This window comes from Sardina pilchardus, chromosome 2 (assembly GCF_963854185.1).
Source record: "Sardina pilchardus chromosome 2, fSarPil1.1, whole genome shotgun sequence".
Taxonomy (NCBI): Eukaryota; Metazoa; Chordata; class Actinopteri; order Clupeiformes; family Clupeidae; genus Sardina; species Sardina pilchardus.
Genome location: NC_084995.1, coordinates 20,926,296 through 20,944,195, shown reverse-complemented (window position 1 = coordinate 20,944,195; position 17,900 = coordinate 20,926,296). Strand labels below are relative to the sequence as shown.

The 17,900-nt window shown below is 43.2% G+C and overlaps 1 protein-coding gene across 1 annotated transcript; it reads right to left on the bottom strand.

The window, feature by feature from the left end:
• Window positions 1-1,650: 1,650 nt before the first annotated feature.
• tcirg1a (T cell immune regulator 1, ATPase H+ transporting V0 subunit a3a) lies at window positions 1,651-17,159 on the bottom strand. Its single transcript, XM_062521218.1, has 21 exons — window positions 17,041-17,159; window positions 15,837-15,959; window positions 15,665-15,743; window positions 15,159-15,307; window positions 13,552-13,647; window positions 13,360-13,427; window positions 12,434-12,560; window positions 12,126-12,208; window positions 11,928-12,021; window positions 11,399-11,611; window positions 9,300-9,450; window positions 8,878-9,017; window positions 7,485-7,642; window positions 7,186-7,276; window positions 6,955-7,073; window positions 6,056-6,269; window positions 5,650-5,763; window positions 5,322-5,408; window positions 4,023-4,143; window positions 2,928-3,099; window positions 1,651-2,036 (listed from the first exon to the last, which is right to left on the bottom strand). The coding sequence occupies exons 2-21, from the start codon at window positions 15,951-15,953 to the stop codon at window positions 1,958-1,960; spliced, it is 2,472 nt and encodes an 823-aa protein (XP_062377202.1). The 5' UTR covers window positions 15,954-15,959; window positions 17,041-17,159; the 3' UTR covers window positions 1,651-1,957.
• Between the last annotated feature and the right edge of the window lie 741 nt (window positions 17,160-17,900).

Here is a 17,900-nt window from a genome sequence, read left to right as displayed (position 1 = left end):
CAACACTTGCAATCAGTATTCATGAGTGTGATTTTGACAGTAAAATTACATATTGTGCAAATCATTGCTCTAAAATTGTATTTAGTTTTACTCATTGCATAATCCATAACACAACACCCTTGTATATTCATTGTTTTCATTAGGTCCCTTTCCACAGGTGTATAAAATTAAGCACCTTGACTATGAATGCAGACAGCATGTTTGATTAATACACCTGTGGAAAGGGACCTGATGAAACCCATGATTATTGCTAAAACATAAAACACATCAATGATGTACAACTAATACTAGACTAAAATTTTGTCAATAACTTGACGGAATAAGGCGAGCTTGATGTTGACAAATTATTGTTAATGTTACAATGAAATGACCGCCACATTCAATGTCACAGGATCATACGTTTCAACGTTTCATAACTACATTACCAATAATAAAATGAGAACAGAGATGGGTAACGTTAATCACTAAAGCTAAAGATCAATGTATCTGTAGTGGAGTCTAACTTTCTCTATCGTTTATTGTAAATGGGGTAACGTAACGTTAACAGCTAGCTTATTTCACCTGCTAGAAGGCGCAAACACAACTCCGTTCATTATAGTAGGCTAACTTGTTAGCAGCACTAACTATTCACATGAGTTTACCCGGTTAGCTTGCAGGATACATAATCATAAGATGTCTGAACACATGCCTTAAGGAGACATACATGAACACGGTTCAACTTACCAGCAAATTCAGGTGGGTTAGACTCAGTCTTCGACTTCGGTGGCTTCGCAGTAAACGTAGCAGTAGCCAAGCTTGCCAGTCTCGTAACGTATTAGCTGCTTAGCTGAACAAGCCGAGCAGAACAGAACACCTGTTCGGCTCAGTTTCGCACAAAGCCCGCCCTTTCACCCATTTGATTGGATTGCCAGAATGTGGGCGTGGTTAGGATTTCCCAACGTTTCCCAAGATGGCGCCGCCCATACCCCCCATAAACGGCTTCATTTGAGTTCTTCAGAAATCTATGGGTGACGTCACAGACGCTTTGTCCATATTTTTTACAGTCTATGGGGAACACACACCTGAGTGAAGTCCCGCATTGAGTAACGTTTGGCTGTAGCCGCCGGATAGGTACCCGCCCTCCAACATGTAGTACGCGCATGCGAGCTCGTGCCCAACATGGATTTTCGTGCACAGAGCTGGTTCTAAAATGCTGCATGGCACCAGGCATGTTTACCTTCTGTTAGCAACGCTAGCTACATTTACCAACACCAGTTTGAAACAGTCTTCATTCAATATTGCACTCACAACAAGGCCGATTTCCATTCCCATAGGCAGTGATACAGACGCAGTAAGGTATTGCTGTAATACAATTAAGTGACTGAAATCGTCATTTAAACCACCAAAAGCGGTCCAAACACAATGAAAACAGAATATTTACAAGTGACACTGGGCACCATCTTGGAATCTGTCTCGGAAACTTTGCTCGGTCTCCTCTGAGTTCAACCGAGCAGGCAAGGTCACCATCCGAGGAAAGGGGGCGTGTTTGTGCGTTTGTGCGCTGAAAAGAAAGAGTGGTTGAAAAAGAAATCCAATGCCTGTGAGATTTACTAAGATTGTAAGATTTTTGTTTTTAATAAACAGGAAAATCTATTTCAAAGCAAGCAAGTCTGAAAATAATCAAGAGATATTTTAATACTGTTCATGATGGTCTTTTATACTGTACATAACATGCAGTCCAATCCATGTACTGGGATGATGTTGACAATCTATTTTGCACTGCAAATTTTAAAACCATTACCTGAGCTCAGCTGACCTGACCAGTAACCGTTAATACAACATACTGTACATTGTTTTCCCTTACAGTAAAAAGGATATATAAATTACAAAGTAAACTCCAAAATGAAGTTATAAAGCACTTTTGTGCTATTAGACTATAAACATAAAGGTTACATGATAGAGTACATCTACAGTCAGGTTAAGGTGGGCTCGTGCTGAATGAGAAGGGGTTGAGTTTGTATCCTGTCCCACTGTAGAATTTATTCTGAAACTCCACCCTTAAAGAGAAAAGAAAAGAGGGGGGGAAATCAAGAAAAACCTAAATTGGCAATAAGCATGGCAAAGTTTCTATTTCGATGGCCACACACACAAAAAAAAGATTAATTAAAAAAAGGCCCATTGGCACTGTACACTGGATTCCGATATGCAGTATTCACCTAACCAGAACCACATGCTCCAGTATAAACTACACTGGCTAGTGCCTCACTTTTAAGGTCTACATTTCATGGACATGTCAAATGTAACCAGTCAAATGTATTTCTAAATTCCAGCATTCCACATAGCATTACATTTTGCCTTCAAAAATCCTCAAATGTCATTCTATCAGTCTATTGTAGTTGTCTGAAACTGCTGCTGCTGCTGAGTGCCACTGATGTTTTCCAGATTCATGAGTGGTGTATTGTTTTCACTGGGCTGGGAAGGGAGAGTGGTGGGTGGAACTGTGAATGACTCATTTCACATAGATATACAATGCAGGGCAGACCATTTCCTTTCTGTGTGTGTGTGTGTGTGTGTGTGTGTGTGTGTGGATTGTGTGTGAGTGTGTTGATGCTTTGTATGTGTGTGCGTGTGCGCTGATGCTCTGTGTGTGTGTGTGTGTGTGTGTGTGTGTGTGTTTGTGTGTGTGTGTGTGTGTGTGTGCATTGTGTGTGAGTGTGTTGATGCTTTGTATGTGTGTGTGCGTGTGTGCTGATGCTCTGTGTGTGTGTGTGTGTGTGTGTGTGTGTGTGTGTGTGTGTGTGTGTGTTGATGCTTTGTACTGTATGTGTGTGTGCATTGTGTGTGAGTGTGTTGATGCTTTGTATGTGTGTGTGTGTGTGTGTGTGTGCTGTTGATGCTCTGTATGTGTGTGTGCTTTGTATGCGTGTGTGTTGATGCTATTAACCCACCAGTGCAGACGCAGGGCATGCAGGAAGGCTGAGAGGCCCTCCATGACGAGGAGGATGGAGACTGTGAGCATGGCGAAGAAGGAGAAGATGACCGCCAGCACCACGGAGCCCACGTAACCTTGCCACGACAACGAGATCCGCATCACCATTACCCACAGTACCTCTGACAGCTCTGCAACGCACACACACACACACACACACACACACACACACACACATTTTAATACCTTTATTTGTGTTCACATTTTACAATGAATTTCATTGAACACAAACAATTTTAGACACCAGCATTGCAAACCCAGTAGCCTATGCCTCTGGTCTCAGTTCATGGGTACATAAAACAACGCCTTCTCCATATGTGGCGACTGCCAATTATCACAGAAATTGAGCAGAATTTTGCTAGAGCCTTTGCTCTTGGCTTAGAGAGACCAGCAATCTGCAAACCCCTGACTACTAGTCTGTGGACATTACCTAGGCTTCCAAATATACACACCAACAGCTTACATTTATACCCAAGCTGATGCACAAAATGTAGCTGTCTGATTTTGGTTTATTCCGAAGTCATACTGCTTTTGACTGAGTGTTATGTCCTGCATCTGTTGTTTGTACGTAACGTAGGAGGATATGTTGCAAATTATTTTTTTATAATTTGAAGGCAGTCTTAAATTAAACAGATTAAGCTGTTTTATACAATATTGACCAGTACTCAGAAATCAAAACTGAAACTAACTTGTAAGGCAATAACCTGGAAATCTAAAAAAAAACCTGATATGAATAACCTGGAAATCACCTCATCTCAAAAAAATAGCCCTATAAACCCTGATAACACAGCTAACGATGTCCTGCTTGGCCTTGTGCCCTTCATATGGGTCAATATCTGTGCTGTAATGTTATGAACTACACCCTTATCCTTAGAAGTCCGACAATAATATTACCAAACAGTATTTGTCAGTGAGTGAGATAAGGCTATGTGTGCACGTGTGCGCGCGTACAGTACATGCGAGCAAACTTGCCTGCATGTATGTGTGTATGTGTTTGTGTGTTTGCGAGCATGCGTGTTTGTGGTTGTGTGTATGTGTGTGTGCGTGTACTCACGGGAGTGGGCCAGGCTCAGGGCCCACAGGCGCAGGTAGGAGGCCGTGTTGGAGATGCAGCCCAGGCAGTACTCTATGGTGTGGATGGCTTGGTGCATGAACACCTCGGCCCCATCAAACTCCTGCAGAGGGACACAAGGGGAAAACGCATGAGTCACTCACACTCACACACACACACATACGCACACACATGCTGAACTGGAACAGTGCACAGCATGTCTCACTTCTCAGCTCCACACCTCGGCCTGCAATCTCACTCTCACCCTTGCTGTCCTCTTCCACTCTGGGCTTCCTCTCTCACACCGGGTCTTAACTGCATGCGACATGGGCCAGTGTCAACAACAAAATCAGGTCAATTACTTTGTTTTCAACTAGAGTTTCCTCATTGGATGTGGTGCAACGCATTGTGTTGAGCAGAACTTTTTCTTTTTTCGGTGGCCTGTGTTGAAATTATTCAATTTGAAGACATTTGAGACATGACGCAACAGAAGTGTATTTTAAACGGATTCTGTGAGGACAGAAAATGTTAAATGCAGTGTGATATTCAGACACCCGGGACATGGTGCCACACACACACACACACAGCCATACTAGCCATCAGCACTCCCTCATCGATCAGGTCATGGACACATCAGGCACTGCCAGAAGACCATTCAGACCATTAGCTTTTGCTACATACGATCTCTCATTCTATTGGTGGAAATAAAGTGGACGCATTCCTAATTCTAATCAAAATAGGCATTTCAAATATTACAACTCAGTATGAATCAGTTTCAAGGTAGTACACAACATACCCAGGCAGACAGATCAAACTATGCAGATGAGATGAGCTGAGTCATAGATATAGATAGATAAGTATTCCTCCTAATAGAACTTAATGGACAATGTGTTATCTATGTATGTATATACGAGCTGAGCGGTGCTGATGCACTGTAATAATGCGTTATCTACGTATGTATATATACGAGCTGAGCGGTGCTGATGCACTCTAATAATGCGTTATCTACGTATGTATATCTACGAGCTGAACGGTGCTGATGCACTGTAATAATGCGTTATCTACGTATGTATATCTACGAGCTGAGCAGTGCTGATGCCCTGTAATAATGCGTTATTATCTACGTATGTATATCTACGAGCTGAGCAGTGCTGATGCCCTATAATAATGCGTTATTATCTACGTATGTATATCTACGAGCTGAGCTGTGCTGATGCACTGTAATAATGCGTTATCTACGTATGTATATCTACGAGATGAGCGGTGCTGATGCACTGTGACCCATGTCCCAGTCTCTCTCACCGCGGGCTCCCGGCCCCCGTCGCCCTCCAGATCTCCCTGCAGGGTGTTGATGGAGCTGGTGTCTGTCATCACAGGAGCCTGCTCCCCCTAGTGTCATAACACACAGGTAAGATCACATCAATGTGGATGCTGCTACTATAGAGTATAGCTACGTACTACACACACTCACACACACATGCAATACCATAAATCACAGGCCATTAATGTTATGCAATATGCATCCTACCACATAAACATGCTGCCTTCAACCATTAGTCACATTCCCACTCTCCACAGCACACACACACACACACACACACACACACACACACACACACACTGTTCTTACAGTGCTGCTGCGGGCTCTTCTCCTGTGCTTGAGGTAGAGGTGGAGGGGTTTGCCCAGTAACAGCACGGGCACCGAACTCAGCGCCAACACCACCAGCACCCGCTGCACGATCATCTGGTCCGGAGCACAGAGGACAGAGACGAGAGCCTCTTTTAGACAACAGCAAAGACACAAAGGCACCCGCTACACAGCACTGGAGCTATTACCACAAACAGTGGCTTCTCAGAGTCTATGTGTGTTAGTGAGTGGTCTCTGTGAAGACTAGCCTTTAAGCACTGAGACGTTGTTGTATTGATGGTGCTATTATGGTCGTTAAGCTCCAAAGCATCTCTATAAACAGCTGATTTTCCCCCAGTATGTATTTTTTTTTTCTGTGCTCCAGGGGAGTCGTATTGGTTTGTCTCACCTGCCCGGGGTAGAGCGGCGGGTTGTCCGGGTTCTGAGCGAACAGGAACATGTCTATGAAGTGGATGAGGATGCTGGGGGCCCGGTCCGAGTCCCACGGCCCGAAGGCGACCCACTTGAAGATGACCATGAAGACCAGGTAGCCGAAGAGGCTGAGCATGAAGACGAGCTCGGGCAGCAGCACCAGGAACACGCTGCTCAGCTGACCAAAGTGTCTGCCCGGCGCGGAGAGAGGAGGGGGGGCACAGGAACAGCAGGCAGAGTGAACACACAAGGTCAGGACAGAAGCCAGAGGAGAGAAAAAACGTGCCTGTAGCAATGAGGAAAAAACCCGTCTGTTTTGTGGACCTGAAAGTGGTCATAATCTAATGAGAAATGACACAGGCTGATGTACACTAACAGTTAAAAGAGATGGGTCCAAATATATTCTCGTTGTGTATGGCCAGGACAACAGAATTGAACAGATACTGTAATCAGCAAATTGGGTAGTCAGTATACCAAAAACATTAAAGCAACACTAAAGAGTTTTTTTGTACCTTAAAATAATGTTCCCAAAATCATTTCAGTGGTTCATCAACTCATAACAGGGTGAACGGCACTTCTGGATTTGCGGCCCTCTATCGGCTATAACCGCACCATGCAAGTTTACCAGATTGGGTAGCGGTTCTGTAGTACGATAGAATGAGACATCATAAACTACAAATTTGACTTGCTTCGATGTCGCAATACATCATACTTTCATAAAATCATGCAACATACTCTACCTTGTCTGTGGACATCGTTATTTGCTGGATAAACAAATAGCGTAATGTGCTTTAGTGTTGCTTTAAATATGGCTTATGACCCCTTAGGAAGGGCTCAACACCTTGATGCCTTCAGGCTCTCAGAGGCATGACTCACATGTAGTTGAAGAATGACAGGCACACTCCAAAGGTCATGTGGATGACCCCAATGATGACAGACATCTTCATCTTGTAGGAATTGAGGAAGGTCAGGTGGTTATTGGCTAATCTCCAGATCTGTGCAAGCAAGGACAAAGAGAAAAGGGAACCTGTATTTGAAATCTCTCACTCTCAGAGAATCACTCTGGCGAAAAGGGGCAGATGATGATGCATGCTGGAGGTATCCTACCGGATCAATGCCAAACGGATACGGCCCCTGGAAGACTCCGGTCACGTTGGGGTCCAGGCTGAGATACTGGTTCTCCCGTAGCGTGTCCTCACTGGTGGAGATAGATGGGTTAGAGTTAACTGTGAGAGGTCAGTCAGAAGGGGTTTGTCTCAAGTTACAAGTCACACACACACACACACACACACACACACACACACATACACATAGAGGCAGACACAGAGAAAGATTATGTGTGTGTGTGTGTGTGTGTGTGTGTGTAAGAGAGAGAGAGGGAGCGAGATTATTGTTTATCATTGTACCTCCAGTTGTAGTGCTGGATCATGGGCTGCAGGTGCCACCCAGAGGGGAAGGGGCTGAGGCCTTTGCTGAAGCACTCGTTGTATATGGCACCCGTGTACATGGAGAAGAGGCCCATCAGGAGGATCAGATAACGTCCTCCAAACAGCATCTTCCAGATCTGACACACACACACACACACACACACACACACACACACACACACACACACACACACACACACACACACACACACACACACACACACACACACACACACACACACACACACACACACACACACACACACACACACACACACACACACACTCATTACATTACATTTGGCTGACGCTTTTTAGCCAAAGCGACTTGTAACATGGTAAACATTACACACATACATACATACACACCACATACTCCCGCACGCACGCACACACACATACACCACATGCACACACACAAAGGCAAACATGGTCTGTGGCACTGCTTGGATAGAGACCTTACAGTCAGACACAGGCATTGACATCAGTGAGCTGAGCTGTGCTTCCCCTGAGCTTGATGGGCGTGTATTCCATTGTGTTTTTGATGGGAGTATGAACAGCAAGAATTTGTGCTTCATGTGAAAGGTTTGAATGATGAAGTAAGCTGCTGTGTTTTTGTTTTTATTTATTTACACACTGCCAAAAGTGATTTCATCAGCCCGCACAGTGTAGCTGGGTGCTACCCAGATGAGCTTGTCACACCAAATGCTTTAGACTGCCAATCTTAGTTAGAGCTGACGCAGAGAGCTGAGGTGATACAGAGAAAAAGCTCTTTCAATTTGAGAGCCAAACCTTGAAACATGCCTGTTGTCAAGCATAAAATAAAAAAAAAAACACTAAAAAGCACACTTGGATCTAATTAATCAGAAATAATAGCATTGATAAACTAATGGAGAAGTGAGCATAAAGTTGCTTAAAGTTGTCATGTGACTAATCCAATTTCAACATAGAGGTCATTTGAACAAATTACATTTAGCAGCAGACACTTTTTTGTCAGAAGTGACTTACATATGTCAACTATATTACAAGGGATTACCCTACATTGGAATTTACAGGGATTGTCCTCGGAGCAACTTGGGGTGTATTGCTCAAGGGCACAACAGTGGAAGCCGGGAACTGGACCAGCGACTTTCAGGCTACTGCACGCTTGCACGCTAGCCCAGTTCCTTATTACCACTACACTACCATCTCCCATGTTCATAAGTAACAGCCCTAGGGCAACTGGAAGCCCACAGTGTCTCTTGTCCCCTAATACACAACTGGGCTCAGTGATTCTTATCGCATCTCATCCTTCATAATCCATACTGCCTCCATTGGATGGGCCGTTATAGTACCATTGCGGTGCAAAAGTGAGAGTTGACTATGTCCTCACCTCATTGGAGTTGTTCCTCATTTTGGGGTCCCTCTCCTCCAGAACCATCCACAGGGCTGCCACCGTCATGAGGAAACCGTGGCCCACGTCCCCAAACATCACCGCGAACAGGAAAGGGAAGGTGATGATGGTGTACACCGCTGGAGGAGGGAAAGAAACCATACACACACATGCACACACGCACGCACGCACACACACACACACACGCACACATTGTTATGTGTTTGACACCTCAAATATGTGTTACATCTCCAACCTCATCTGATGAAGAGGAAAATGATCTATGCAAACTTCCAGGCACGGCTATGTGTTCTGTTGACAGTACAGTAAGCACAGTACTTACTATAGTACACAGTGGATACTCATCCTTTATCTGTGAATGTGGACTCAGCATTTATAATGTGGTTATATGAGCATATTACCTGGGTTGACTTCTCTATAGCTGGCTATTCCATAAGCATCCACTATGCTCTGAAAGCCGGCAGTGAAAGAGTTGGTGTTGAAGAGAGTAGGCGGGGAGGTGGGGGCAGGGAGCCGATTGTAGAATGAGTCCACTCCACTGCCACTCTTCCTCTGAGGGAAAAAGAGAGGAAGGGAGACAGAGGGGGGCGGGGCGTGAAGAAGACTGTCAGTGGCTCATGATGAGGTAGATTAGGCTACTGTATGCAAGATATTTTAGGCTACTGTGTGCGAGATATTTTACGGTAAATCAGAATCAGCTTTATTGGCCAGGTTTGCATAAACAAACAACGAATTTGACTCCGGTTAACTTTGCCCTCAAAGTACAACATTCAAACAAATAAAACATAAAAGAATAAAAAACAGAACAGTAAGAATAGAATGAACATTCAAGTTGACCCTCACCTTGACCTTGACGGGCAGTAGAATAAGGCTAATTTGGAAATAACGACACTAGGGTGGGATAGAGTAATGCAGTAATGCAATTGTCCAGAGGGGCAATGCAGCAGGGAATGTCTGCCTCCTTGTTGTCCCTGTCAAGGTTGCCCGCGTCGTATACACCTCAACAGGCACAAGCAAGGTGCAATATACTATTGAAAAGAGGGTGTGACTAGTGCAACGTCAATAAAGACTGAGGTTTAAGATTAAATATAAATATAGTGCAAGGCAGTTCAATGCAATGATAAAGTATATATAAAAATATAACAATATAACAAGGTGTAACATAGAAGTAACACTATGAAACAATTTGCTACTTTCTGATGTACTTTTACAGGCAGGTGTTTTAGTGTCCATCTTCCAATTCAGTTTAATGGTACAGTATGTGAACATGTGATACATAAATCAAGGTTCCCACTCAATGTCAAATGTAAATTTCCATGGCTTTTCCTTGACTTTCCCTGACAACATAACTGAATCCCCATGACCTACTGTAATGGCTTAATTGACAAAAATGACATCATTGACCAAATATTTCAGAGCATTCTAGAATCTTGACGGGAAATGAATAAATAGACATTGAAAAAAATTAAATAACTAAGGCTAACGACAACCACTCAAGCAGCCAGTAATGGAAAAAGCTAAAAACTCCCAATAGCCACCAACGTTGCCTGGAAATAGATTTGTATTAACCCATTAATATCCATAGCAGAAGTTTAAAGTTCCTTTACAGCACTTAAAGTACAAGCTAAGCAAAGCACAAATCAGTTGTGTCAAAATCAGTAGAAATATGTGGCTATTCTGTGTCAACGTACCTGACAAAGACCTGAGTGACCGAAACGTTGCACTATTGAAAGGACAGTGCGTATATCTCTTCTTTTCCATGTATTGCTAGTATACAGCACCGGTAGGATTTTTAGATGTGTGTACACTCCTACACTACATATTCTGTGTAGAGTAGACCCATTTTATATGTATTCCTATGGGGTTTTACAGCAACATCAACACTGTGTTTCAGCAAACACACTCACACACACAAGCTCACACACATATAGACACTCTAACACACTAATACCAACCACTGAATTCACATGATATAATGGAACTTGTACAAAAGCTAGCTTATTTGTGACTCAATTTCATCTGACTCTAACAACATTTTGCATGTTTGTGTGTGAAAGGGAGACCACCAATCACTACCACAACCACTCAAGCAGCCATTAACGATAAAAGCTAATAGTCATCCTCATAAATATCGATGCTAATGTGTTTTGGCAATTAAATTGATATTCCAGAAGTTCCATGCCCCGTGGGAACCCTGATAAATACATGCGTTGGTCCCACTAGCAGTAAAGATGTGCACTACGTACTTATGCTGTTGGTGTCTGCTAGGCCTCTGTGCACCTAGTGCTCGCTAGCTTTACACCAAACCACATGTCTGAGGTGGTGGTTGAGCTTCCTGTTTTCTTATCTCTCTTCTACAATGTTGAAGGCTGCCTTCATCCCAGTGTCATCTCAGTGTCCTGTGTGCTACGTCCCTCTGTCACCTGTCTGTCCACCCTCATCCCCCCTACAGCTACCCCTTCTTCCTCCCTCCTCCCCCTCGTCATCCTCCTCGTCTCACCGTGCCCTCGATGAGTGCGCTCTGCAGCAGCAGCAGCTTCCTGACGGGGCACCAGGCCTCGGCGATCAGGCACTTGTCGGTGACGGACGGGCTGCAGAGGTTGAGCACCGTCTGCACGGCCTTGCACTTCCCCACGCGCACGCGCCAGCGCGGCAACTCGGCCAGCGCCCGGGCCAGCAGCTGCTGCAGGTACTGCTCCGTCTGGGACAGCACCTGGAGAGGGAGACGCAGACCGGGGAGGAGGAGGAGGAGGAGGTGGCCAGTAGAGTGGCGGATGATGGAGGTCGGGAGAGAGGACAGAGGGAGAGAGAAGAAAGAGAAATTAGTGATCGATCCTGAGAGAAACATTGCTAGTATTTCTCATAGATACTGAGATGATACCTTGTGTGGCATGAAGGAAACAAATGCATCAAAGCAGAGAGAGCATGGAAAACATGTCCCTTTGAACCTTCAGTGAGACATAACAGGACACATAATTGAAAAAGGGCATTTTTCTTCTCCGTTCTCATCTTTGCTTTGCGTCTCTCACCGTTCTAATATCCAATATTCTGCCTTGAAGTCCATGTAGAATCTCCTCCCTCTCAGCTGTGCTTTCTGGATAGGCAAACGTGTGCGTGTGAAAACTAAGGGACAGACACAGGGGGGACACACCTGTTACGAGCTGATCATTGACTTATATTAACTTTTCTACTCTTTAACAGGAAAAGTGTATCCATAACAAACACACCAGTCACATATCTTTTTGACCTTCTGGCCAATCTGGTCGCCCCAGTACGAGATGAGGAAAACTGTCCACTGAACCGTCTCGCCCTGAGATGTTTACACAGAAGAAAAACTATGATCAGTCATTTTCTGCATAGCCATTAACAGGATAACAAATTTGTCAAAATTTTTGTCAAACGTAAAAAATGAAGGATAGCACTCAGAATTCTATTTAAAGAAAGAACTTTGAGTGCTATCCTTTATGTTTGAAGTGTACTTAAGTTTTTTACTTCAACAAAGCCGGCAAGTCTTAAATACATGACATCCTCTTACAGTGTCAGATATCTCCAGTCTCTCATCCATCTCCCAGAAGTCCACGATGATGTAACCTCGACAGGCACGCCAGAGCAGCCGTTCAAAAGAGGGGACCTTCCACGGGTGAACCACTCCAGCCACAAAACTAGGAAGCAAAGCAGGACACTTGAACATCTTCATTCCTCACTCTGCTACTTACAGTGTGTTGAATAAATATTAGGAAAACAGTATTTTCATTTCTCTGATTTCTATTGCATTGCTCAATCATTAAAAATTGGCTCTTAGTGTCATAAGATTTACTAAGGTAGGATATCAATGGGCAGCAAAATGCCAGCCTTAACACAAAAGCCAACATCTTCACTTACGTGCTAGAACACAATGCAGAGATTAACAAAGTTACCCACACAAACACAATGCGTTAACACTAGAGACAACACACAAAATGGTGTGCGTCCTATATAGCTCTGTTGATCTTCTGACAGATGGTACTGTGGACTGCTTGCAACCCACTTATCGAGAAATTAAAGTAATGAAAGTCCACTGAACTTAGTACGGTATACACATAACTATGTTGTAAATATAATTCGGTGTCTCCTTTCCTTTTCCTTCAAAATGTTGTAGTAACAGTCCAGAGTCTGCACTTGCAACAACAAAGCTGCATCTGACTTCACCATAAGGTGGTCAGATCATGCTGACTGTTTCCACGAAAGTAGGCCAAACCAAATTTGATTTGCTTTGGTGTGCCAATTAATTCATTTGTGCTCCAATTGTGGATGTGGTATATTTCTAGGTCCCAGAGAAGGTACCAGAGAACAGAGATGTGACTGAGGAATGGAATGGAATGGAAATCCAGTGCTTGAGCATTGCTTGTAACGAGAGAAACACAACCATCTTTGATCATTTTCAAAACATTCAAACATTCAAAACAAAGACATTCTTGCTACCTCAGTCTGACGTCTTGTCTGTTATCCAATAGGGAAGCAGTCTCTACAGTTGTAGGAGGCGGGGGACCCTTATGGGAAATGAAAAACATCAATAAGGAAACATCAATCACTGGAAAACTTCAAACCAAAGATGGCTGCAATAGAAATGCACAGTTAATATGCTGGTTGGGTGCCTGTGGTCTGCTGCTTCACCTGTGATGCTGTGAGGGAGTGAGTCTGGATCAACACGCCTCTGTATTGGCTGAGCTGAGTCAGCTGGTTCCTTAGGCTATCCCTATTCCTGGACACCTAAGCAAGGATATCAAACTGAAGTCAATTGAACATTACATTTGACCAAATCAAATCCAAATATCATATGCTTCTCCCCAATGATAATAAAAAATAATGATTAAAAAATAATTGTCTTTTTATCAGTAATGCCATTTATCAGTGTTCAGTATGGTACAAGTCTCAGATATGAGTACAGTCTCATGTGGACCTGATTCATCAAATAAGACAAAAGCTACAAAAGCTTAAAATGGTTAAAACAATTGCACACAAGTCTCAAAAGGTCACAAAACATTCCACAAAAAGTTCCAAACTTAACAAATCAAATTGGCACTCCAATGCTCAAATTGCTCAAATCAAATTGGCTCCACTCTAATTATTATTACCTCCGCCAATCTGGGTTTGTCGGTTTGTCTGTTTGTTAGCAAGATAACTTCAAAATTGAAGGATGGATTTTGATTCGATTTTCAGGTAAGGTCTAAAATGACCCAAGGAAGAAACGATTACATTTTGGGAGTGATCCATACCACCGTCTGGATCCAGGAGGCGTTTATGTTTTTCGCTTGGCGTGGCATGGTATGGCCACGTGGTGGCGCTCTAAATAGTTTAGGCTAAAATGTATGACAACCAAGGAAGAAGTAGGCTAATAATAAAGGTTATCGATTCGACTTCGAACCAAGGGGGCAGGCGAACATTCGGAGAGCGTAGACAGTATGGCGGACCCCATGCTAAATAGGAGACCAGTTCCAGCTAGCCATTCCATTGAATCCTATTAAGTGTTAACGCCACTTGAACATCAAAATAACGTTACAGCTGAAGCTTTTTAAGCCTTTATATGAACCTTTTCTATTTTAGGAGTAATACAACATTGTGAGATTGGCGTCATAACCTCACGTCTTTTCAGCTGACAAATAAAAGTTTTTCTGAAAACAATACTAAAGTAATGTAGGTTAGATAATGTGCATGCATCCAGAGAGAGTGAAGTGTCAGCATAGGTCAGACCTCGGTCAGACTATGTGCCTACGTCACATGAGCCTGCGCAGAGAGACACATAGCCCAACAGGAAAACGGCTGAAATTTTGCTTCATTGGTCTCTGCTGACGTCTACGTGATAGCTCTGTCCATATCTTTTACTGTCTATGCTTCAAACTAAGCTCGTGACCCACATTTGAACGCTTCAGAATAAATGCAGGTTTGATAGAAAAAGAAGGCGAATACCAGCTAGGTTGACAGAAGCCAAACTAAAGGACTATAAAAAGGTAAAGCAGGCTTTTCATGGACATTTTATCGGAGTGCAGAACATCATTTATGAGTTGCATCCTGATAGCCTACTACCAGGAACAATACAGCCGGAGGTCTGCGCTCTCTGAGTGCTTTTCTAGTTGTTAATACAATTAATTTATTAATACATGCACACACACACACACACACATACACAGCACACACACACACACACACACACACACACACACACACACAGACAGACAGACAGACAGACAGACAGACAGACAGACAGACAGACAGATCTACACCTCTCTCAGCTCTCTGGCCAGTCGCTCACTCTCCTCCTCAATGGCCAGCAGCTCTCGGGGCTGAGGGGCTGAGGGCACCGGGCTCGGTATGGGTAGAGGCCCCGTCAGGGGAGGGCACAGAGAACGGCTGATCTCCTGCTCCAGAAACGCTGACGGAACGAGAGACAGTGAAGAAGAGTGAGTACTAGTCGTCCGCAATCTACTTTTGAGGTAAGATTAAATAATTTCACCAAGTTATATTTGAATACATGTGTTGAAAGAATGTTGGTTGTTTAAAATCAAAAAAATAATAAGAAGAATAAAAACAAATTACAATAATTTCACCAAAATACAGTAATATGTAATGTACTGCCAGCTAGATAGATAGATACTTTATTGATCCACAAGGGGAAATTCATTAAGTGGTTAAGTGATTAGAGTTATCAATGAAGTGTTGCTGTTGAGTGAATGTATGTGTATGTGTGATGTAATTTATTATAGCAACAAATAGTACAATATGAGCTTACAAAAGGTTTTCTCCATCTCCTCGCATCTTCTTACTTCATTAACAAACTTCCGCTGAAAAGCGTTGACATTTGGGTTCAACTGTAAGACAAAGGAGTCAATGATTAAAAAAAGATTCCCACCAAAGTTATGTCATGATGAACAGTTGCAACCGAAACAGATGGAAATACTCACATCTCTAAATTCAACCAGTCCCAGCTCTCCAAGTTCACTGACACAGTTGTATGCTGCTCCTGACTGAAGGAAGAGCTGAACTAGACAGACCTCTTCACTCCGAAAAAGAGCACCCATGGTGGCCTGAAAAATCAAAAGCGGGAAAACAACAACTTAATTATCCTCTTACAGAACCATTTTTAGGGCTCAAAGGTAGAAGTCATACTCGGCTATGAAGGTGTGTAATGCAATTACAGTGCAATGACATGTCTTGTAGCTTGGTAGCCTATACAGTTTGGCTGATTGTGAGCACAAAGACCCTCCCCAGAGTGCAACATTAAATCCAAAAACAATGAACAGTAAACTACACATAACTTCACTGAGCTGAAACGATCCTACCACCAACATGAGGCAGCTAGGCAGCCCAAGTTTACTTCTCATGTGACAACCCTGCAGTTCTGTTATTAAGTTTTCGGAGTGGTGAGACAGACACATGTGACAGAGAGACTAGATTTAATCAGAGTCAGATGAGAGAGAACGCCAAGTTTGCATCGACCACTGTCAGGACTTCACAGATTCCCCAAGTATGAGTGCATGTATGTATGGAGGAAACCTTCATTCCTCATTATTGTTTGGCCGACTTCCCATCCTCAGCCTCCTGTGCATCTTGCACAGCTTGTTCAATGTAATGAGCTGGAGCCTGATGTTTGATGCTGCAATTTTCTCTTGTGAACTAACTTAGCGTTGAAATCTAGTAACCTCAGTACAGTGTAGCAAGTCAAGTCTCATTTATATCATCTACATGTAGTTTATCTTAATTGAAGCGGCCTCGCACACCGCTGGTAAACAAGGCTTGTTTGCAAGAGGAATGCCGGCTAGCTCAGCAGCTAACAACACTTCTGAAAGCTAAATACTAAGTTATAGCATGTATGCTACATATGCATAACAAACACATGTTGTCGCAACGTAAGGACGCCCAACGTGTCAACCCTGTCGATTATGCTAGTTACCCAATTGATGTTATCAAACAAGCCATCAAGCTAGCTATTCAAACGAAACAGTGAGCAATAGCCAATGCTTCATTTCATTCTCTTGTTAGAAGCGTTACATGACATGCAGACATGTCGCCAGTTACCTACAAGCTAGCATTAGCTTAGAACATAAGAAGTAAACTATCCAGCATACAGTTTAAATCAAACATGGAAATCATAACCCTCACGCCTACCGTGTAATGTGAGCCGTGAGAATTCAGCCGGTACTTTGAAGCACGTTAGAGCCTTTTCACCATCTCTCACTGGCGTCTGCTAGGTCAGCCCATGAGTCCCATAAATGCGCCCCGTGCTGATGTAAACAAAGGACTACAGAGAGCTGTAGCTAACGAAGTTAAACCAGTTTGGGAACTATAGTTATCCATATCTGCATCTCAAGCTTGCCTGATCCCACGTGATCTGTCGGCTTTGATGTGTCGGTTTAATTGGGGTTTTTTTTGCAAGGAATATTGTTATGAATATTGAATAATGTTATTGTAAGTAAACAGAGATAGCATAACTTCATCTTTGGTCGAAAATGAGTCATTGTAATTTTTGGGATATTCAAGACCCTTATCATGTGGAGAAATAACCAATTTTGTTTGAGTTGTCTGTTTGTTTTGGGTTTTTTTCTCTCGAAAAATTGGATGAAGAATCTACGAATTGTAGCCTAGACTAGGCCTATGTTAGATCCATTCAATTTGATGCAAAACAATGAAACAAGATTAGTCTGATTATCACCAGACCATGAACACTCAATCTTTTGAGACTAGTCTGGGGAGGCTGTGCTGTATTTCTATTGCACAGGTGTGATCAATGGACATAATTACTATATGTTCGGATAGTTCTTCAACCAATCAAACAAAATTTGGGTGCATCTGGTGGATAAGATAGTTTGTGATTGGTTCCAGCAAAAGTGGAATGCAAGTAAATGTGCAAGTTGCCAATGTGCAAGTTACCAGTCTGCGCTGCAGGGTGAAATCCAATCACCGACAGATCGGGCTGGATTTACCCTGTCTAGCAACAGACACAATTATTGCAAATGTCATCCACCCAC

Coding starts and splice junctions, on each gene's coding strand:
- tcirg1a (XM_062521218.1), bottom strand. CDS start 15,953: ATGGGTGCTCTTTTTCGGAGTGAAGAGGTCTGTCTAGTTCAGCTCTTC. Junction 12,561..13,359: donor AGACAAGACGTCAGACTGAG/GTAGCAAGAATG, acceptor TTTGCTTCCTAG/TTTTGTGGCTGGAGTGGTTC. Junction 11,612..11,927: donor GAATATTGGATATTAGAACG/GTGAGAGACGCA, acceptor CTCCCTCTCCAG/GTGCTGTCCCAGACGGAGCA.